The sequence below is a fragment of the Telopea speciosissima genome, chromosome 8, assembly GCF_018873765.1.
Source record: "Telopea speciosissima isolate NSW1024214 ecotype Mountain lineage chromosome 8, Tspe_v1, whole genome shotgun sequence".
NCBI classification, from domain to species: domain Eukaryota; kingdom Viridiplantae; phylum Streptophyta; class Magnoliopsida; order Proteales; family Proteaceae; genus Telopea; species Telopea speciosissima.
This window is the reverse complement of record NC_057923.1, coordinates 20,587,685-20,610,908: the sequence shown is the minus strand read 5'-3', so window position 1 is coordinate 20,610,908 and position 23,224 is coordinate 20,587,685. Positions and strand designations below refer to the sequence as shown.

General features: G+C 40.2%; 3 protein-coding genes across 3 annotated transcripts; 1 reads left to right on the top strand and 2 right to left on the bottom strand.

Annotated features, from left to right (window-relative positions):
- Positions 1-1,935: 1,935 nt before the first annotated feature.
- On the bottom strand, positions 1,936-11,975 carry LOC122671700 (arginase 1, mitochondrial-like). Its single transcript, XM_043869078.1, has 7 exons — positions 11,899-11,975; positions 10,913-11,068; positions 9,823-9,982; positions 5,357-5,490; positions 4,347-4,556; positions 3,152-3,262; positions 1,936-2,407 (listed from the first exon to the last, which is right to left on the bottom strand). Exons 2-7 carry the CDS (start codon positions 11,051-11,053, stop codon positions 2,147-2,149), a joined length of 1,017 nt encoding a protein of 338 aa, XP_043725013.1. The 5' UTR covers positions 11,054-11,068; positions 11,899-11,975; the 3' UTR covers positions 1,936-2,146.
- A 2,710-nt stretch (positions 11,976-14,685) lies between these two features.
- LOC122672131 lies at positions 14,686-15,000 on the top strand. Its single transcript, XM_043869628.1, has one exon. The coding sequence runs from the start codon at positions 14,686-14,688 to the stop codon at positions 14,998-15,000; it is 315 nt and encodes a 104-aa protein (XP_043725563.1).
- A 7,105-nt stretch (positions 15,001-22,105) lies between these two features.
- LOC122671701 lies at positions 22,106-22,928 on the bottom strand. The gene is made up of 3 exons (XM_043869079.1): positions 22,742-22,928; positions 22,493-22,642; positions 22,106-22,340 (listed from the first exon to the last, which is right to left on the bottom strand). Exons 1-3 carry the CDS (start codon positions 22,919-22,921, stop codon positions 22,158-22,160), a joined length of 513 nt encoding a protein of 170 aa, XP_043725014.1. The 5' UTR covers positions 22,922-22,928; the 3' UTR covers positions 22,106-22,157.
- Positions 22,929-23,224: the final 296 nt, after the last annotated feature.

Genomic DNA, 23,224 nt, shown 5'->3' with positions numbered 1-23,224 from the left:
CCGACCTCAATCTGAGAACCGAGTTGGGCGAGCAGATGACCGGGCCAACCCCATCTCCGATAAGTCACATGACAGAGCCAGATTCGAGCGAGCTAGCCGGTGGATGAAGCCGAGCTCATACAGGTCAGCCGTAGACTCCTAGCTGATCTTGTGGCCGAGACCAACCTCTCGGGCCGACCTCCTCTGCCGACCCCCTGGGCCGACCTCCAAGGTCGAGCCCTCCTCCACTGAAGTCGCCATAGCACCCCACCGTGGATCTCCGGGCCACGTCAGCGCATCCCGAGAATCACGGGATAAAGATCGAGCCACGATCCCAGCGCAACACGGAATCGCACTCTACATGGACTCTTACCTTAATAAGAGTCCGACCCCGAAAATAGCTCTCCACTCCGCTTTATGCGGGAGAACCTTCCGAAAGAAAGACTCCTACCATATTAGGACTCTCCCAACCGCCTCATCTCCTCCTCACTCTATAAATACCCAGGTATGGAACACCATTGATGATCTGATTTTTTTACCACGCAGTTACGCTGTTGCATTGGAGACCTGACTTAAGCATCGGAGAGTCCTAGGCCGGAGCCACACCGGTTCTCTTGTGCTCATCACTTGGTTCTTGTAGACTCATCCGTGGACGAACCAAGCATCGGAGGTTTTCACACGCAACAGAACCATAGCATTGGAGGGGCTTTTTTTTTTTTTTTTAGCCCCGATTTACATTAAAGCTAAACTATCACTGAGGTGGCAGGCTCTGATCTTCAAATAGTTGTATAATAAGTTTGGCCATTCATCCGATATGAGAATGGCACATCGTGCTGGTTGATCATCAAAAAGTGTAAGCATCATTTTATGACACAACTAAGAATTAATCATACATGCAATCGGCACTGGAATATGATAAGGGGCAAAGAAGAAATGAAAATGATTAAAAATATCAACAATAAATAATAATCAAAGGAATTTCTTTATTTCAAAGAAAACATATACGATTGATGGAAACATAAGAAGCAACGCCAAAAAGAGCAGCCACCAAAGAGTGCATGTGAACTATCAGCCCACACCCATGGTATAGGCAAGGCCGAAGGTAGGCAACAACTCCCCTTTTTGTCTCAAAGGAAAATACACATAACTATCTTTGGTGAAAGTCAGTGCTGACATGTGCTAGCGCGCCGTAGCAAGAGAAGTTGATCGTAGACCACCCTATATAAAAGGGCTTTAGGGCATGTTGCAAGCCGCCGATCAATTCAACCAATAACTGACGTGAGGTCAATTCTTCTTTCTATGATTACGATAAAGATTGAGCCAATTAATCATCTTTGGTGGTGTTTATCAGTGAGCCAATGATCCAACCTTTGTTTGAGACGGTCGAAAAGATGTTCCTGGTCTTAGCCTTGCTCAGAGAAGGTTGTCAACTGAGGAAGATGCTCAAAAAGGCTTTATAGCTGCATTTATGTTTTAGTATGCTAGATCCATCCTCTAGTTCAAGAGCTTTAGGCCGGATACCAGCTCTGCTCTAGTTGCTTTTCTATGTTGCATACAGTTTATTAATAGCATGGGTTGTCAATGATACCGATGAAAATATAAAGGGCGTACACAGTGCACAAGGCTCCCACTATTGCTGGGTCTAGGGAAGGTCATAATGTACATAGCCTTACTACTGTGAAGGCAGTTTTCAGACTTGAATTTGTGACCACTTGGTCACAATGGAGCAACCTTTACCGTTGCACCAAGGCCCACCCTCACTGATGAAAACATATAAGCTAATATTCGCAGTTTGTCACTAATTACAATTCTTGAGAATCATTGGATATTCAACCTTCTTGCAGAGCAATTTAGATTGTTTCCTATATTTTTACTTTTCTTCAAGGTGTTCAAGTATAGCTTTATCCCACAGCTACGATACCAGTACAGCTACATAGCTATGCAAAGCAAAGGAAGTAACGACTGAAACTGATCTCGGAAGAAACTAATTGTTCACTAACTGTATACATGTCCTTTAGGGTTGTTTCATTGGAATTTTTTGATGAGAAGTTGTTTCATTGACACTGAATGAGAAAAATGTCTAATTATTTCTTGAACACTTGGTTGCACTTGGAAAAAGGAATGCATCATGCAATGGAAGCATCCAACATGCATGCAGGGTGCAGGGTCATTTTGATATCTTTGCAGTCAATTCTCTTACCAGTTTCGCAGCAACCATGGCAGTCATTCCATCAACAGTGTCACGCTGTGGGTTGAACTCCACAACATCTGCAGCTACAACATCAGCTTGGAGGTTGTGGATGATGTTGAGGACATCACGGAAAGATAGACCTCCCGGTTCAATGTGTGACACCCCAGGAGCAAATGCTGGATCAAGGCAGTCAACATCTAGTGAAATATACACTCCCTTCACACCTTCCCCTAGTTTCTGTCCAGGAATACAAAAGAACATGTAAGAATATATCCAGGTTATAATCTAAGACAGTTTTTATTGACTCATTATTTTTGCTTGTACTTACTTTTAGATTTTATTACAATTCAATGAAACAACTCAACTCAACTCAACTCAACTCAGCCTTATCCCAACAGATTATTACATTTTGAGAACTAGGAAATAATGGCATCAGCTTATATGAAGACAAAGGGAAGATATGAGGAAGTCTAGTGCACAAAGCATGCCTATATTTACCTTCTTGCCAGTGAGTTAATAGCAACATTGGCAGTCCGGACAGGCTAATAAGTCAATGTGGACAAAGATCCCATCTCTCTCTACATTGTTGAGAAACATCCGTGAAATTTGCAAAGTGCTCAATGCCCATGCAAGGCATCCTAAGCTGCTTTCCACAACCAAAGGAGGTATGAGAATTTCTTAATAAATTCTCTAGCCATAGAAATAAAAGGAGTTTACAGTTCGTCGGGAAAAAATTGATAATTCCCAACTTGGTCTATTTTGTTCTAAAGCAATCACTCTGTGCATGTGAATTCTTGTGGACAAAGATCCCAACTCTCTCTACTATGTCTGGAAACATCCACGAACTCCTCTAAGTGCACAATGCTCATGTAAGGCATCCTAAGCTGCTTTCCACAACCAAAGTAAGAGTTTACACAACTTGGTCTTTTGTTCTAAAGCAATCATTGTGCAAAAGAGAGAGAGAGAGAGAGAGAGAGAGACCAAATTCTCCAAAAAATGCCGATCCCTTGAAAAGGTTCGCATTTCATATTGCTCCACACCAAATCTTTTCCCTTGTTCACGTCCTTCACTTGTTATGGACCTAATTCCAACCTAAATTACAAAGAAAAGCAGAAATCAATAATTTTTGCGAGATAATCAGTTCTCATCATATCACATGGGTGAAACAATACATAAATGATGAGGAAGATAAATTACACGTCATTCAACTGAATAAAGAAACAAGAAAAACCCTACCCCTTCCGGAGCTAAAATCTATATTCACCGGGATGAATATGTATTTCCTGGAAATAAAATTGACAAGAGATTTATTACACTGGCTTAAGTGATTCATAGTGTAGAGCTAATGAATTGGATCTGTGGTCAAAGAAACAGAAAAATAATATGAAAGGGAAAATAGAAGCTGGTTCAAGCATACCAAATGCAATGGACAGGGAATCTCTTATTATAAAAAAAATAAAAACAGAGCCTTAGAACATGTGAAGCAACCACAACTAGTCTTGAAATGAACATGTAAGGAGTAAAGAAATCATTGTATATATTTGTCAGGTGGCAGCTTACTCAGAGCCTGGATTGTGGGATTGTTGTCCATGAAAACTCATATCAGTTGGATTTTGCCAAGTGGCATTACAAATCTTTAAGAAACAGTTGAAAAACCAACTTTCGATATGATCATTTAATGGATAAACATACAAGGAAAAATGTTGATGGGGCCTGAAACTTAGCACATGGCCAATCTAGTGCTTAACCAAATCTATTACAATGGCCCGAGTGGGGAGATCAACTCTCCACAAGTCATAAATATGTGGACTTAGAAAGCAAGTTTATCTGTGTTATTTATTCATCTGCAAAGCATTATCAGTATTTGATATCATTCTGAAACACAGAGTGTGACCAGCAACAATCTAGTGTTAATTCTTAGCTTCCAGAAGGTTTACCATCATTGTAGAACATTAAAATCCAATCTCTAATAGCATAAAAAAAGAGAATAGGCTTTTCAGTTTTAAAAATAACAGAAGAAATGCAAAATTATAAATCCTCCCACATCATGCAGAATTTCGCAGAAATGGTTCTTAAAAATAGATATGTTAATTTGTAATACATTTTCAACTACATTATAGAATTCAAATAGAAAATGATAATGGAGAGAATACAATAAGTCCAAAATGTAGATTACTTGCAGAAGCCGTCGTGCATAACCACCCTCCATAATTCGGGCAAAAGAAGAAGCATGTGAATATTTGTTTCCTTCAAAAGCATGATAGATATCAGGATGGGCATCTAAATGAAGAATATCCACAGGTCCACCAAGCTTCTCTGATACAGCTCTTACGACAGGAAAAGATATTGAGTGGTCACCACCTAAAACTAATGGGCAAAGTGGATCCTGAATAAGCATTGAAACAAGTTAAGGATTCAAAATTTATCCATATAAAGCTTATGAGAGAGACAAAAGCATAATTCAATATGATTACAGAAAATCAAAGAAGTCTAATGTTTTAAAAAATTCATTGAACAAAAATATACTTTTTGCAACTGAATGAGTCCTATTGTGGTATAAACTAACATAACCAACAAGTGTTAACTGCTAAGAAAATAACAAATGATCATATTTACTTCCTTCAATTACAGGCTATTTCCAGGAGTGGTGAGTTTGTACTAGTAATCATGTGTAACATCAAGTATAGACAAAGTTCCAGATGTGCATGAAAATGAGGATGCAGGAACTGAGATCTGCCATACTAATCTTTCTTGCTGGAGAAGCCCAAATTTTCGGTCATGATGGACAAAGTGAATTCCCCCCCCCCCTCCCTCTCTTAAATGCAATAGATTAGGGTATAGGTTTCTTCCAGCTCTATACATACTCATCCAATAGGTTAGAGTTTATGTTATAGTAATGGGACTTTCAGTGGTACCATCCCCCTTACCCCCTCCCCCCCACCCCCCAAGAAAAAAAAAGGATGGGTGTGAACGATCTCTTATAGAACAAAGGAAGTTTAAAACAAAAATGAACAAAGGCCTAAAGCATATACAATTCCGGGTTAATAAACAAAATCCCTAATTGCAAAAAGCTCCATGAGATATTTTCTTTTTCTGAATTTCTAGAAGATAATCAATAAGTAGCCTTTAAAGGAGAAACATAAACACTGGATATATCAAAAAGAAAATAAAAAAACAAAGTCTTACTTCTTCCATCACAAGTTTCACAGAATCACTTATAATTTTCATCAATCTATCATCATCTACACCACAATCTCGAATCTCTTGAACAGGAACATCCCCAACATCAGTTAAAACTCGTGGATCCTTTAATTCTTTCCCTGCAATTCCCAAATACATACAACATTGAGGTATAGTAAGCTCACATATATGAAAATGATAAGAAATGCAAAACCCAACATGCTGCCACAGAAAGATATGGGCATACCCAGTGCACGAAGCTCCCGACACTGCGGGGTCTGGGGAGGGTCATAATGTACGCAGCCTTACCCCCACTTCACGGAGAGGCTATTTCCCAACTCAAACCTGCGACCACTAGGTCGCAATAGAGCAACCTTACCGTTGCACCAGAAAGATATATAAGCACTAAAAATTTGGTGGACCTTGTATACCCTTGTCAATCTCCAAAGGTCTCACAAGTTCTCCTGGAGGCTAACTTCAAATATAATATCAGGGAACCTTTTTCCAAAATGCCTTCACTCTATTGAGGACATATAGAAAATGATCTGTTATTCAAAGCTTTTCATACAGGTAAAAAAGTACAAATAAATAAAACATGATCCTTTTTCCTTTTTTAGCTGTCATCATTGTGAGGCCAAATGGTTGGTGCAGAGAATCATGTTTCTAGTTAGGACATGGATTGATTGATCAAAGGCTAGCCACATATACTGTGGAGATATACACCCCTTTCCAGACAGCATGAGGGAGCAGGGCCAGTAGGGTGTCCGATTCTGGAAAAGGAGGAATTTCTAAGGTTTTGAGAAGGACAAGATAAGAAGGGCCATTAGCAATATGGAAGGGGATAAAGCACCTAGGCCCAACAATTTCTTCTTTACTGAGGAATGTTAGGATATTATGAAGGGAACATCATCAAAGTAAATAAAGGGAGGTACAAGTGATTTTCAGAAGCTAGGCCCATCAACCTCACTGGCAGCATCTGTAAAGATCATTACAAGGGTTAGTCCATATCTCAAAGAGAATTCCTTGACAATGTCATATTCACCTCTCAAGGAGCTTTCACGAAAAAATAGGATGATCCTGAATGAGATTCTGATTTCCTATGAGTTCAAGAATAAAGCATCTGGGAAGTTGGAAGTGGTATGCGAAAGTGAAGCATATGATAATGTGAATAAGAAGTTTATGGTTTATATCTTGGGTAAAAAATGTACGAAGGAATTACTTATCTTCGGACTTTTCTATCCTAATAAACAGGGCCCCTAAAGTTCTTCTTCCAACTAGGAGAGGCATTAGACATGTTGATCTTTGTATTTCATTCTTTCCACTGCTGTTGCGGACAACATGATTATGATGATATGCATCAAGAATGATAATGCAACTTGTTTATTGTTGGTGGAAACCACTGGCAAGCATGTAACATGATACAGAAAAAAACCAACATATGATATGATACTGGTGCTTGGATGAAACACCAGTTTAAAAATGAGCATGTGGAACGATCCAGAATAAAACCAATGAAGTAGAGTTGGAATGACCCAACTCACTTACGTATCTATAAAATATGGAGCTTGGATCAATTGAAAGGCCACTTATAGCTTAATCCATCAGTTCTGTCCTTTCTTTATCATTCCTTGTTCTAGTCAAAAGGTCTTGAACATAATACTCAATTTCTCTTTTGAATATTGAAAAACTTTGTTAATTGTAAAAAGAAGATGAATTATGGATGAAGATTCATTCATAGAATTCTCCTCTGCAAGCAAAGTCAAAAATTGACCAATATATTCACCCAAAAAAAAAAAGATTGACCAATATTAACCATTTTTGCCATGTGTATGAATTCTATTCAGAAAATGTGCAACCCAGCTTGTCAAGTTCTAATGTAGAGTGGAACGATGATTCTTTTGAATGTGAACCCAATGACATTTCTTACATCAAGTCACCCAGAATCAGTCCTCCTGTATCGGAAAAGACATGAAAAATCTCAAGTGAACTTTGCCTAGGGATGGCGGATGCGCCTCAGGCTGCAGGATCTAATGAGGTTGAGGAGGCGGTGCATAAGACATCTTATGCCAATGCGGTAGGAGGGGAGGCGGTGAAGGCCAATGTGGGTTCTTGGCCTGCGATTGACACTCTTCCAGAGCCAATCCAGGCCGGAAATATTACCCGTGTCGTCATTCCCCAAAAAGATTATGAAAGTATTCGTCAGAATTTCAGGTTCGCGTTGATTGGTCGCTTAAACTTTCGCCTAAACTCGCTTGACAATCTCATGAAGGAAGCGAGAGAGAAATGGAATTTGAAGTAGCAAGTGATTATGCACCCGTTAGGAAAAGGCTATGTTGCTTTCCAGTTTGCATCGGAAAGAGACATGGCAGAGGTATGGAGGCGGAGCCCTGTGAAGTTCAGAGATCAAATTATCAGGTTCCAGCGATGGAAACCGGACTTTAGCATCCATGAGAAGCCGATTTTGACAAAACTTGTGTGGGTTCGCTTTCTGGACCTCCTGTTGGAGTACTGGCATGTAAATGTTTTACTTTCCATGGCAAAAGCAGTTGAACAACTAGTGGCTCTTGATCGTCGGACTAGACAAGGACTACTTGGGCACTTTGCTCTTGTTTTAGTGGAAGTGGATGCATCAGAGAAGTTTGTTCGCATAGAAGAGTTTCAAGTGGAACATAAGGAGCTAGGAACTAATAAAGAATTCTTTTTTACGCAGCGAGTTGTGTATGTAGATGGGATGTCTCGTTGTGGTTTATGCAAACGTGTTGGCCATCAAATTTCAGTCTGTCACCTAAAGAAGGAGGACGGCGTCCGTCAAAAGGCTAAGGACCAGACGGTGCCAATCCCTGGTGCAACCTATGTCGAACAAGATGGAGTTAACTCGGTGGCTAACCAGTCAGGACAGATGAACTTAGTGGTTCGAAGAGATAAGGATACTCCGAGTCAAGGCAGAAACTTGATTTCCAATTCAAATTCAAAATCAAAGTCGTTGGCTAGGCACCTGGTGGCAAACCATATCCAATCAATTCAGGAAACTGTGGGAGAGAATCTCGGAGAAATTAACTTGATTGAAGGGATTTCAAGGGGATCTTATCCCACTTCCATTCTCGCAAGAAACAATAGTGGAATGAGGGAGAAAATTTTGGGATGTGAATCATCACAAGATAGACTCTTAGAGGAGGTGGAGGCGAACTTAGAGCAAGACGGGTTGGACCAAGAAGTTGGGTGGGATTTGGGGTCTGACTGGGAAGGGTAGAAGTTGGGTGGGATTTGGGGTCTGACCGGGAAGGGTCAAACAAAGTGGTTCTTTCACCAACTTCTGTCACAAGCTGTGATAATGGTAGAACTGCAGTTGTGGTTCACGCTACGAATAAGCAAGGTGATGAAGCAGGGGGTGAAGCTCCTTTCACAAAAGTGTCACGACACCGGCAAGTTCGGGATCGGAATGTGGAGCAAGCGATTACCCCTGGATCACGCCGTCGGCGACGCCAGACTGAAGTTGGATTGGTCGCGGAAACCATAAAAAATTCTCATAGAGAGGTTGAAAAGGAGTTAGGAGTGGGGTTGCAAAAAATTTCATCTCCCTTTTCACCAGAGGAGGAGGCTCTTTTGGCCCGTGTGGCACTTGATCGGCCTGGTGTATATGCTGAGATCCCCCGACGATCGAATAGGATAAGAACCCCCTCGGTGCGGCTCACAGAACCCCCGTAGTCTTATTTTATTATTTCTCTTGGCTGAGCAAGTGGCTTGTTGCCCTCTCCAATATTGTTTTTAGGACTGAGTCCCTTTCTAGGCTCTAGCTTTCTTTGCTTTTGTCTGTCTTTAGGCTTGTTTGCCCCCTTTTCATTCTTCAATAAATTTATTTCCATTAAAAAAAAAAAAAAGTCACCCAGAATCAGCATTTTTTTTAATTACTTACCCATAGAAAGTGGAGACAGGAAGTACTTGTTTCAAAAACTAAGGGTAAATGTAGAAACTAGGAGGAAAGTTCTACATGTAATTTAAAGCCACCTAAGGGCAGTTAATGGATGTCTCCCATTTAAAGAACTGTCATCATCCTTTTTCTATATATGAACAACATCCTACCATCCTTAATACACAAAATACACTTTGATTAGAAAGCTTAACCACTTTGGATGGGTTAACCTTTGCCTTATCAGTCTGTGGTCATGAATTAGAACACCCAGTGACAGGTAAATCTTTGGTACTTATTAGTCTATGGTCATACAAAGCTGTGGATTACATACAAATGAAAGTAAAGGCATTCTTCTATGAGGCATCGGGAACACTTGTGTCTCCAAACTACATTGTATAGCAAAATCACAGATAGGCATGTTCAACATTTTCAATATAACAAAATGATACAACAACAAAAGCTGCATAATTCACAAACATATGAGATGTACTCACAGGATAATTGTGAAAATGTGTTGGCATGTTACAAGCTCTTGTGTCAAATGAAAGAGCATTGTACTTACCTTCTTCAGTTGCAGAATTTGTGCTGCCACACCAGATTGCCTCCCTAATCCGTGGAGGAGCAAATGCAGGTCCCTGAAGAAAAGATGAGTTATGCCCTAAAGGAACTCCAAGAAGTGATGCTGATGCTTTAGCACCTCCTAATGCTCGCACAAGCTCCCCCTGAAGAAATCAATATTAACCCTTAGATTGTGGATCATAGTGTCAAGACGTAAATGTTGAAAGTTCAAAGTCTCTCAAATGAAAGGCAAAATACACAGATTTTAATGAGTATATGCATGATAAAATAGAGAAGGTGGGTATTTAAATGATATAGACATTCTTGGTATCCACCAATAACAAGGAACCATGCCAAAATAGGAGCAATGCAGAGTGTGCTTTCATGTTTTAATAGCAACGCATCTTAACATTACTTCTCCAATACATTCAACAATCAGGATGTAGCGTAAGGTATAATGCATGATCCTTTGTCTAAGGGAAAACCTCAAAGTATAGGAGTGTGGGGAAAAGCTTAACTAGAAAGCCAAATCCTTCCTTTGTAATCAAACCACCAACAGAGTAGAAGGCAAATAATGTGGAAACTTAGAACTAGAATTCACATGCTCACTTAAGAGCTAATCAACTTCAGAATGGTTCTCTGGGTATATAGAAGTGTTGAGTTCAGAACTAGATTTGCACATAAACTTACTACTCAGGTAACTTCCAAACAGTTGGTAAATGTTGCACCCACGCGCACAAACTGGCTGCTAATTGTCAGTTGCCCAGAACTAAAGAGGAGCAAATTCTAGTTTTGAAGTTAACTTATTTTTAAGCTAACCACAGACTATCAGAGACGGAAAGAGAGTGGACAAGACTTAGCGTACATTAAAATTTTGTTTACATTCTATCTGCAATCGTTCTTCAAATATATATTTTCCATGGTATAATCACATCAGTCATCCCTAGTAAACAGTTAATATGAATGTTATAATATAATTGACATAGTGTGCAGAAAACAAAACCACAGTTAGTAACCTGTCACAAGTGACTCCACAAGTTAAAAGAGGAAAGATTTATGGAGATAATAGTATATTAGATGGGGCAAAAACAAACCTTAAGTTTTGCCCTCTCGCGAATGAGAGTAAGAGAAGCCTCCATGACACGATTTTGGCCTTTTTCTAACAAAGCAGTGTGGACATTTGCAGCATTCAGATGTTGCAAGTACTTAATCCCCTGCCTCCCAGTCTTCCACATGACTGCGAACTCAAACTAAGACCACAATATTTTAAGTAATTGAGTGGTTACATGTACCTGCAACAAAACTGTAAGAGTTCATGGTTCTTTTTCTAGGTATTCAATAAATTTAAAGAAATTCTAGCGATGATATGAGCCCATCTCCCTTCATATCACACCAGCTAGCAATGATCGTAACAGAACATCTAATTTGGAAATAGATTTTCTACTTTTATACTATCCTTAACAAATAGTAACTAACAAAATAACCACAAGAAAATTATAAAACCAGAAATAAGTTGGAGCAATTTTTTACCAGTGAAAAGTGAATCAGATGAGAAGAGGATAACAAGGAGAGCCTACTAAAGTACGTTACATCGGCCACCATATTCAAACAAGACGTGTTTGTAAGTTTTGAGATGTTTATATAGTTTTAACTAGATTGGGATGACAGAAGAGCATATGGGTAGCCAATGCAAGTAGTTTAGGACATGGCTTCAGCCAGTCAAGTTTTATCATATTAACAAATATCTGGTTCAATTACATTTTATTATTCATACTGTATACTTACATGGAGTAAGATCTTAATTAGGAAACATATCCTTGATTGTAAACACAAAGAGGGAAGCAAAACAGAGTCCAGAGTTACCAGGTTGCACAGAATAATAGTAGCCCCTTAATTAGTTCCTATAAAGAGATTATTCATGAATTTGAACAAGAAGATTAAATCCTGGACTCTCCTACCTAGTTCAAGCTTATTGGAAGTGTTCAATAAATTAAACAGGGAAATAGTGGATAAAATTTAAAAAGCGAACAGACTTGAGCAAATGAATCGAAATAGCAAGAGAGAGAGAGATCGCACATACCTGAGAACAGTGCTGGTTCCGGGAGATGAATCTATTAAGATTGCTTCTGCTCTTGCTCTTGAGTGAACATCCCAAGCCAGAAATTGAATGCCTCCGTCCCTATAATTCCTTTGTCTTTAAGGCAAGCTAAAAACTCTCTCTCTCTCTCTCTCAGACGAAGAGTTCTGTAAGAATATAACTAGGAACAGATCATGAAACTCTCCACAAAGGTACAAAGGTGGAGATGATCCGGACAACGAACGCTTGGATAAAATTTTCATTTCTATCTTTAGAAAGGAATGAAATGATATTGGTAGTAGCAACTTTAGAGTTTAGAAGACCTTTTTGGGATTTCGTGTAACCGCCTGTGAATGGAATGCTGCTTTGTTACAAATGTCTGCAACTGCAATGGTATGCCCAAACCCAGGCCCATCTGAGTGATCGGGAACGTGAAGAAGCCCAAATATTTCCTGTTAGATTAATATAGTGGGCTTTTATGGGCCACCCGGTTTGAGTTTGGGTCCTACGGAATACTTGGTAGTAGGGATGTAAATGAATAGCCGAAATTCGTTTCTATATCCGTGTCCGTATCCTTTTAGTACTATCTGAATCCGTCCGAAAGCTAAACGGATGCGGATACGCATAGGCTATAGCTATCCAAAAAGCTATTTTTACATGTAAACGGATAAAATGTTTGATCTGTATCCGTGTCTATATTCGTTTAGCACTATCCGAATCCGTCCGAAAGCTAATCGGATGCGGATGTGGATGCGGATATAGCATTATCCGAGCCGAATCCGATCCGTTTACATTAGGAAAGAATTTTTCCCTTGTTCTTTTGCGCACAAAACTTTTCAGATCTACGGGTGGCTTAACTTAACGTTTTATATATTAATCGGTTTTAAACGGTTTATCATCGGTTTAAATCAAACCATTTAACTAAACGTTCTCAACTTTAAAACCAAAACCAAACCGTTTATTATTAATCAATGATTTCTTATATAGTTAGAACGGCCCTTACAAATTGCAAATACTAATTTGTTAAGAATTAATCAGATTGAAGAGATAGCGTCATTATTCGTTGGAATTGAAATATCTGCGAAATCCTGGTCACAATTTGTATCGATTAAACAAATCGTTGGAATTCCCAAAGTGACACATTCTCGAGGGGTCGTATATTCTTCTTGCTGATCAACAATGATTACAATATCATGCAACCACATCGGATATTGGATTCCACCCAAATATGCTTGCAAGTGAGAAAGTTGTCTTTTCAATATTGCTGCATCTCTACGGTATAGTGTAAACATTTTAAAGCATTGGTTGAAAAATTCTTTAAATCGAACCAAGTTGAACCGTTTCATGGTTTCGTTGTAAACAATCTCTTTCGGTTTGGTACATGGTAGTGGTCATATATAAGAACATATATATATATTTTTTTTGGGTAAACATATATAAGAACATATTGACGTACGTGTTGATGCATTAGAGGGTATTGGATTGAATTACACCCTGAAATTTCACACTAGGTTAGAAGGGGGGGGGGGAGAGATGAAGAAAGAGAGGTTGCAAAGTTTGCAGGGATGCAAGAAGGGAGCAAAGGGTGGCAGTAGAGCTGCAATAGGGTTTGGTTGGGCCGGGCTTTTTAAAACCCTAGCCCAATCCTAAGTGCCCTTAGTTGGGCCCAAGCCTGGCCCGACCTTGACCCAGGACTTGAAAAAATCCAACCCTGACCTGCCCTCAAGGTCGGGTCAGGTTGACCCTAATAGGTCCTAATCATGGGGAGGGGGAAGAGTGAGATGCATGGGTTGGGGTGGGTCGGGGAGAAAATTATCAATTTTACATAATAACACTATAATAAAATATAGGGATGTGCTCAATGAAACCACGGTTAATTACAATGAGCTTATAACCTTACCGAATATGCCCCCGCCTCACATGAGTTTACGGGTAGAAAAAGTCTTTTGAACCACATATTAGTAGTTACTGAGGCTTGTTATAGAGTAGGGGTAATCGGGTAAATAAACCAAATCGTCTGTGTTTACAAGTTCTGACTTCTGACGATAACATGTTTCTCGTAAAAAGTAGAAAATCCGACTACTTCAAGAGCTCTTTTATGGAACAAATTTTGTTGATACCAAATTCTAAGAATGTTCCTGCTGTTAATGGATAAAATTGATCCTGTGTGTATGTATGGAATGATTGTATATTGGGCTGGGTTTCCTTGTTTAGAGGACTGAGTTCGTGGGCTGAGGACATGCTTGTATTATTTATTGGGGAGGAAGGCTGAATAGAAAACACAACGTGTGTGAGTTTGCTCGTGGATGTAGGTCATCTTACAGACCGAACCACGTTAATCTGAGTGTTCTTTCTCATTATATAAATCTCTCACATACACAATTCTCATATTTTATCATGGTATCTGAGCTCAATTCCAACCTGTGATTTTTTTTATTGTTACTCGATTGTTGCTATTGATCTTTCTCGATTGTTGTTGCCGACTTCTTTTGCTGCAACTGGTTTCCTCGTTTTATTTTTCTCATGGAACACAAGGTTAACAACTTAACATCGTCCATGTGCACTTCAATGGTTCCAATTACTTACCTGTGGGAATTCCAACTTCGGAATCATATTCAAGGACAGGGTCTATGGGGCCTTGTCGATGGTATTGATCCGGAACCAGCGATCACTGATGCCAAGGAGTACAAAGCCTAGATAACTAACAAAGCTAAGGTTATTTCTTGGCTTATTAATTCTGTGGAACCATCCATTGCTATCAATCTACGTCAATATGCTTCCCCAAAGGAGATGTGGGAATTTTTGGCACGTGTATATCAGAAATCCAATGAGGCCAGGCGTTTTCATCTTGAACAAGCCATTGCAGTGTTTGCTCAGGGCGGTAAAACCATTCAGGAATACTATTCTGATTTCATGACCATGTGGATGGAGTACTCCTCCATCGTGTACAGTGGTGTGTCTTCGGTCAGTTTGTCGTCTATCCAAGCTATTCATGATGTTTCCAAACACAACCAGTTCCTAATGAAAGTGCGACTTGAGTTTGAGTCGATTCGTACTAGTCTTCTCAACCGTGCTCCATCTCCTTCCCTTGGCATGTACCTTTAAGAACTTCTTCGAGAAGAGCAGCGTCTTCGTTCGCATTCTCTTCTTGACCAGCAGTACTCTGCCATTGCTTCTCATGATGTTGCCTTCCTCACTGCTCGTGACTCACAAAAATCTCAGAATCCCGACTTGAGCAAAGTCCAATGTTTTTCTTGCAAAGAATTAGGTCACTCTGCAGATAAATGCAAGAAAAATGTGTCGTTATTGCAAGAAGCCTGGTCACAACATCTCTGAATGTCCAACCCATCCTCCGTGCGGCAATGTCAAACCCTATCATGCTAATGCTTCTATAGCCTTCTCCTTCATTGAATACTTCTAAGTTCCCTCCACTTCAATTGTCTATTACATCTGCTTTCACCGTCATGGGGTTCACAGGTATTTCTCAGCCCACACCCTCATCTTGGATTTTAGATTCTGGAGCATCCAATTATATGACATGGTCTTCCCGTCATTTTAAGACATTTCACCATAATGCTACTGGTAAGAATGTTCACACGGCAGATGGACATACTGTCCAGGCATCAGGCATGGGGCAGGTTACCATTACTCCATCCATGACACATAACAATGTCTTATTAGTGCCATCATTATCTGATAATTTATTTTCTGTTGTCCAATTGGTAGATAAAAACTGCAATGTATTATTTTTCCCTGATGGTTGTGTGATACAGGATCGGGGAAGTGGGAAGCTGGTCGGGAAGGGGCATAAACAAGGTCGGCTGTTCACTTTGGACGCCAATTCCTCTCCAGCAGTTTCTGCATTTTCTACCACTATTTCATCGGATAAACAAACTTTGTGAAATCTCTGGCATCGTCGATTGGGACACCCCAATGCTCAAAAATTAGTTTTTATGTTGAACTCGGATTCTTCTTCGCATAATTCGCATTTGACTTATCAGGATGCTTCTTTTTCATGCTCTAGTTGTTTGATGGGCAAAAGCATGGTTTTACCTTTTCCGTTTACATACATCTAAATCAATTGCGATTTTTGATCTCGTACATACTGACGTTTGGGGCATGGCTCTGGTTATTTCTTGGCAGGGTTTTAAATATTTTATCATATTTGTGGATGACTATAGCCGTTTTACTTGGGTGTATTTTTTGCGCACCAAATCGGATGGTTACACTGTGCTTATTTAATTTTTGGCTATGATTGAGACTCAATTTGAAACAAAATTAAAAACCCTCCACACAAATTCAAGGGGGAATATATATTTTGTCCTTTTCAATCCCTCCTGTGTGACAACGGAATTATTTCTCAGAGATCTTGTCCTGACACCCCTCAACAAAATGGGGTTGCGGAGCGGAAACACCGCCATATTCTTGAAACAGTTCGCACCTTATTTCCGAAGTCCACAGTTCCCCTAGAGTTTTGGCCTGAAACGGTCCAGACGATCGTATATCTAATTAATTGCCTTGTCTCTCCGACCATCGCCAATGACACTCCTTTTTTTCGGTTGTACAAACATAATCCCCAATACGACATTCTATGGACTTTTGGTTGTCTTTGCTATGTCCACCTCCTTTCTTGTGAGCGCACTAAATTCTCAGCTCAATCTTCCGCCTATGCTTTTCTCTATTACGCACCTAATCAAAATGGGTTTCTCTGCTTTAATCCAACGGTTAATCGAATCCGTCTTTCCCGCAATGTCATATTTGTGGAAAACACATTATTTTTTCCCACCTACCACCTATATGTTTCTTCCACCTCCGTTCTTTCTATTTTTTCTCCCATGTCTCCTCCTGATCTCGCTCCTCTCACCCCGACCCCTCCTAATCCCGCACCACTTCCTACCAATCCACCTGCGGATCTACCTCTAGGTGAGGACAGTTTGGAGTTAGCTAGTCCTTCTACGACTGCCTAGCCCCAAGTCGTGGAGTCTCTTTGTCGTTCCCACCGGATTATCAAGAAACCTGAACGGCTCATTACTTCATTATTTACCACCTTGGATTCTGTTATTGTGCCTAACTCTTTCTCGCAGGCCATTACACATGAGTGTTGGCAGAACGTTATGAATGATGAACTTCAAGCTTTAACAGAAAACAACACATGGACTCTTGTCTCTTATCCTCCGGGTGTTAAACCCATTAGGTATAAGTGGGTTTTTTCAGTTAAGTTGAATTCTGATGGCGCTCTCGAGCGATATAAGGCACGCCTTGTGGCTTTGGGCAATTGACAGGAGTACAACATTGACTATGACGAAGCGTTTGCCCCGGTTGCTAAGATGACCACTGTTCGAACCTTATTGGCTTTAGCATCTTCTCGTCAGTGGAAAATATTTCAAATGGATGTCAAAAATGCGTTCTTACACGGAGATCTTAAAGAAATGATTTACATGCGTCCTCCTCAATGTTTTAGTAATGACTCTGGTTTGGTTTGTCGTCTTAATCGATCGCTATACGGTCTCAAGCAAGCCCTTAGAGCATGGTTCAAAAAATTTCGTCATACTCTTCTTCAAGCTGGGTATTCTCAGAGTCAATATGATCACTCACTTTTTATTAGGTAGTTTTCCACCGGTTTGACTCTCCTCCTTGTGTACGTTGACGATATTCTCATATCTGGTGATGATACAAAGGGCATTTTTCCCCTCCAGCAGACCTTGCGCAGTGCTTTTCATATGGACTTAGGGGAGGTGACTTACTTTCTTGGTCTTGAGGTCCATAAATCACCACAGGGCCTATTTGTAAATCAACAAAAATATGCCCGCGATTTGATTGCTCTTGGCTGTATGGAATCTGCCCGGGCTGTTTCCACTCTGCTTGAGGTGAATGTTGTGAATTCACCTAGAGGGGGGATGAATAGGTGAAGGTAGGGAATAAAAAAATTATTGCGGAAATAAACAAGTTATCAATGAAAAGATAAACAATTAACAAAAATAACACAAGAGATTTATAGTGGTTCAGCCAATACTTGCCTACGTCCACTCCTCTCACCTTAGAGAGAATTTCACTAAAACGAATCTTGAATATGAGCAAGAGAACTCGTACAAATCTTGAGAAATGAGCAAGAGAACTCAACAACAATTAATCTTGATTTTTGAGCAAGAGGATTCAACCTACTCTTGATTCCGAGTAAGAGGACTCAACGTCTCAACCTACTTATATAAAGTAAAAGTGGTACTAAAGGATTTGAGTTACCTCAAATCTTAGTAGTGTTTTGCTGCCCTTCAATCTTTGAAGCTTAATGCAAAGTAAATGAAGGAAGCTTGTGAGAGATTATGCCTTAAATGGATGCTTGAATTCTCACTTGGAAGTAACTTGTATTGGAGGCTCTTAATTGTGATTAGTAGTGGTGTTTAGAGCCTTAAACAAGTGGGTATTTATAGGCTAGGTGGCTTAATTTAATTAGGAATCTAATTTGAGATCGGATTACAAAACCATAGCTAATCCTGTATGCCGGATTACCAAATTACCTAATTTAAGCCTTTGTCTCAACGGTCATAATATAACAGTCAAATTTGGATTCGGTATGCTGGATCATGATTCGGTATGCCGGATCATGATTCGGTATGCCGGATCATGATTCGGTATGCCGGATCATGATTCAGTATGCTGGATCCAATCCGGAGCACTCTGTTTGCTCTCTGTGATTGTACATCTGAAAGTTTAATATGATCCGGTATGTCGGATTCAGATTCGATATACCGAATCATCAGACTTGTGTGAATTCTGCAAGTTCTTTTAAAGGGCTGATATGGGGTGATGTCCAATTGGCAAGGGCATAGAGAATTGGGTTATTTTTCACCTCCTAAGGTCTTTCTTCATGTATGCATGCGTGTGTGTGTGCGATACATTGAATTAAAACCTTAATACATCTTCTTAGAAATTTAAATACAATTTCAACACTTCTTCAAGTCTTTGAATGCTTCATGTCTTGAATATGTCATAGCCTAGTTTGAAATCCTTTCAAGCATGACTTGAAGTGCTTATGCTGCATGTGTGTATGTACTCTTGAGTTTAGTTTCCCCCTCACTTGTTGCCATTCTTTTGTAGAGGGCTTCTTAGTCATCTAGACTTATTAAACATCTAGAACAAGAGTTAGTACACAAGGTTTTATTTGTTATCATCAAAACCACAAAGGAATGTATGAGGTCCTTTCCTCAACAAATGTTAAGTATCGAAAGGATGATGGGGATCCTATTTCCAACCCCACTTTGTATCGGCGACTTGTGGGAAGCTTAATTTACCTCACGATGACACATCCCGACATTGCTTACGCTGTCAATATTGTTAGTCAATTCATGACCGATCCTCGGCAGCCCCATTTGAACGTCGTTTTCAGAATTCTCAAATATCTCCAAGGTACCGTTGATCGGGGCATTTTTTATCCTGCATCTTGTTCTCTCAACCTCCAGGCTTATACAGATGCGGATTGAGCTGGTTGCCCGAATACTCGTCGCTCAACTATAGGCTGGTGTGTGATTAAGTGGGATTGAGACTTGACACCTTTGTAACTTTCTCAAAAGAAGACCAAAGAAGCTCTTGATGGAACTGAATCCAATTGCAAGTGTTATGTGTCTCGAATTCTTGTACCCGTTTCGAAGATTAACCTGCTCCAACATTTTTTGTGGCGGTCCGAATGGAAAATTTTTTGAGATTTGTGATGATAGCAAAGGGCTTGGTCCGGAGCCCATCACTGATCTCATTAGGAGGAGTATTTATATGTTGGGAAAATTACATCCCCTCCCCTGTACTTTGCCCTAATTATAACTTACTTTCCTGTGTTTTCAACAATTACACTCGTACCCCTTTGCCTAACTGTGTTAACCGATGTTAGTTATAGTTTGAAAATACCATTTCACCTTTAAACTAAAACATCCCAAATAGAATGACTATTTTACCTTTTCTTCATCTTCAACCCAAACATCCCCTTGCTCCCTCCTCAACCGTTTCTCTGCAAACACACCCCCCCCCATCCTTGCTGCCGGCGCAACCATCGGTTCCTTGTTGGGTAGTTCCATACGAAACATATAGGGCTGCCGTTGCCATTCTTGTCCGATAAGCCAACATCAATGAACAGGCTAACTACTAACAAACTCAACTGCGGCTCTAAGATTCCCAATCTTCCCTCTTTAAATGCCAATGCATTACAGACCACATCACCGCCTATTTCTCTTTCTTCTCCTTATCTCTGCTTTTGCTCCGGTCTTCTTCTTCCGATCTTTACATTTCTTCATATCTCCATTTCTTTGACTCTTTCTCGTTGAACAATCATGCACAGAGAAAGCTCATCGTGTGCTGCTTCCAACCAGTACTGCGTCAATGTTTCAGCACCTCAAATGAGACTCTCTATTGCCCAGAAAATGGATGATGAGGAAAAGCATCATCCAATTTTTGAACCAAGATCCATTGATACCAAGGAGAGCTCCGTCATTGGCCATGTTTTCCCCAAAAATGGATTCGCGTTATTCTCCTGATTATGTTCATCTAGTTGTCCATACTTTGGTGGTTGTCTAATTCGGGTAAAGTTCAAGAAGACTCTCAAGAACCCTTTTCCCATAATTTGTCAGTGTGGTATTACTTTAAGGCTTTCTTTCCTTTTTCCTTTTTTTTCCTCTCCATTCACATGCGGAAATTAAGCAGAATACACTAAACAAACCAAATTCAGAAAATGAGAAACATCCACATTCCCTCTTCCCAATCCAAGAGGAAATCTTTCCGCATTTTACCTTCTGTTTTGCTGCATCATTTTTATGATTCGGACAGGGAAAGAAAATTTTGTGCTAAAATGAATTCAGGAGGAAAGAAAAAACAACTAGTTACCCTACGAAGTTGGGATCCTTCTTCCCTCCTTAAATTGGTTTAGCTCCTGAAAGAAATTTCAGAAGTGTACATTGTCGCACGATTTGAAGAGACCCTCACTGGATAAGTCGTGAAGGAGCACAGGCAACAATGATTCACCATGGATGCAGGTCTCAGAGACTACAGAACTGTAAGTTAATTATGAGCTGATCATGAGGAGTCACAGTGATCCCACCTCTGAGCAGGCACTTGATCCTACATTGGGGTCATGGCGGGTTGAAATCTTGGAACCAACCCCATTTCTTCTTCTTCTTCATATTTCAGCTTTGAAGTGTTGAGGATTCTTTACCCAAAAAAAAACCAGTGTCGAGGTTTCAATCTGAATTCTTTAAAAAGCCGGTGAGGATGGGAAGAAGAGAATGTGGCGCAGGTTTTTCTGGTAAATGGGCTTTTGGTTTTACAGATGACGATATCAGAGAAAGAAAGAACCAAGGGGACAGGGATGATGCAAGCGAGAGGAGGAGTGGAAGTTAGCGAGTGCAAGAACTGGCAGCGGTGTGGTTTCCACCCACGAGGGCCACTCTGGTGCTTCGGATTCTTGACCAATGGAGCATCAACTGCCTAAACCTTTGCGCTACCATTATTTCCGACCACTTTGCCCCAGATTGTGCCGGCAGCAGGGGTGGGGATGGAGTTGCAGGAAAGGGGATGAAGTTCAGTGTTACTGGGGGCCATCGATTCCAGTGGCGCTGCCTAATCTTCATGGAGATAGGTCTAGAACTTAGTATTATCTACTTTGATGAGCAAAGCTCCAAAATCTGTTTAAGAATAATGAAGTAGGCTCAGCACAGAATTTCAAGAACTCAAAGGCCAATCTTCCACACAAATAATAGGTTGTAACCTGTTAGTCTAAAGAGCTTAACAGTTGCAGGACTTATCAGAGGCAGCCAAGAATATACCAAAGTTCCTGTGATTGAATGTAGAACTGAATACGTAGGAACCTCAATCAAGGTCAATGGCAAAGAAACTCAACATTACGTTGGCTTACACTAGAGAAATTATGTTATGATCCTCAGAAAGGAGAATGGATCGTTTCTAAAAGAATGATCTGAAATGGGCAATTTTCAAAATTTTCTTCTGATAGAAATTAAGTGATTCCAATCATGAAATGAGAAGTGTTTTTGTCCCTAAAATTTGGAAGGAAGAAGGCACTTCCAGAAAGGAAATTTCATTACTGTGAGATCACAAAACCCTAAAACCATTATACAATAATTCATACTCTACAAATACATTCAATATACACAATTCATCATTGATGAAGTTCTGGATAAAAAATCACAATATAGAAAAACAGCATCAGTACTACTGTAAAGCTTCAGCGAGTATAAGAAAAACAAGCTCGCCGAGAGCTTGAAAGATCAAAGCTTACTACTCCTGCTAGTATTACTAGCACTAGGTTGTCTTCTTTTAGCCTTCACTTGAGAAAACCACTGTTTACCCAAAGCAATCATATCTGAAGTCTCCTTCCTCCTGATCTCCACTATTGTTGAAGAAAGCTTTTCTTTGTGATCTAAAACCTTGGCCTCAATCTCTACTTCTTCCTGAAATTTATTGATTTCAAAACATCAAACAGGACAACTAAATACAACCCATTAAGATAATTTGCCCAATCCAAAAATATCTTCATCCATGAATGGCAGATGTGAGTGAAGTGAAATCCAAAATGAATTTGCGGTTAAGAAGAAAGACTAACCCCAATCTTAACAGTCGAAAGGAAGGATACGCTGAAATCGACAGTAGCCGCGTAACCAGAATTCCCAGTTATCGACATTATAGCTGTAGCCCCAACATTGTCGATTAGGGTTGATATTGCTCCAACATGCCAATTCCCGCTTCTGTGATCCTATTAATTCCCCCAAAAAAAACAAATTTTTTTCCCCTGAATGAGAGACGGGGAGAGAGAGAGATTGGAAAACAATTAAGAGTGATTTGAAGGACTCACAGCTAAGTGTTCAGGGATGACCAGGTTGCAGAGGATTGTACCTCTCTGTACGCGTACGACCTGAAGGCCTTCAAGAGATAGGCTTCCGATGTCATTACCGTAACGTCGGCCCTGCGACAGATCTTCAAGACGTTTCTTTGCAGCCCCAATTCGGCCATCATCACTATCATCATCACCCATTTCTCCCAAGCTGCTTGTGGCGTCTTCACGAACTACAGCTTCTTATTTCTGTGATCTAACTCATACGGTTCTTGTTGATTGTAAAGAAGCGGTGATGGGTTTTCCTTGGGGATATCGGAACAGGGCTTTCTACTCAGTTACTGGCTGGCTTCTTTTCTGACAAGTGAGAGTGTTACCCTACTCGAGATTGGCATGGTTTCCAACTTTCCATAGACATTCCCATCACCATTCGGCAGTATAGGAAGGTTGGGAGGCCGATCCCCAATCACATAGCAGGTGGCAGCAATAGTAAAATCACATGAC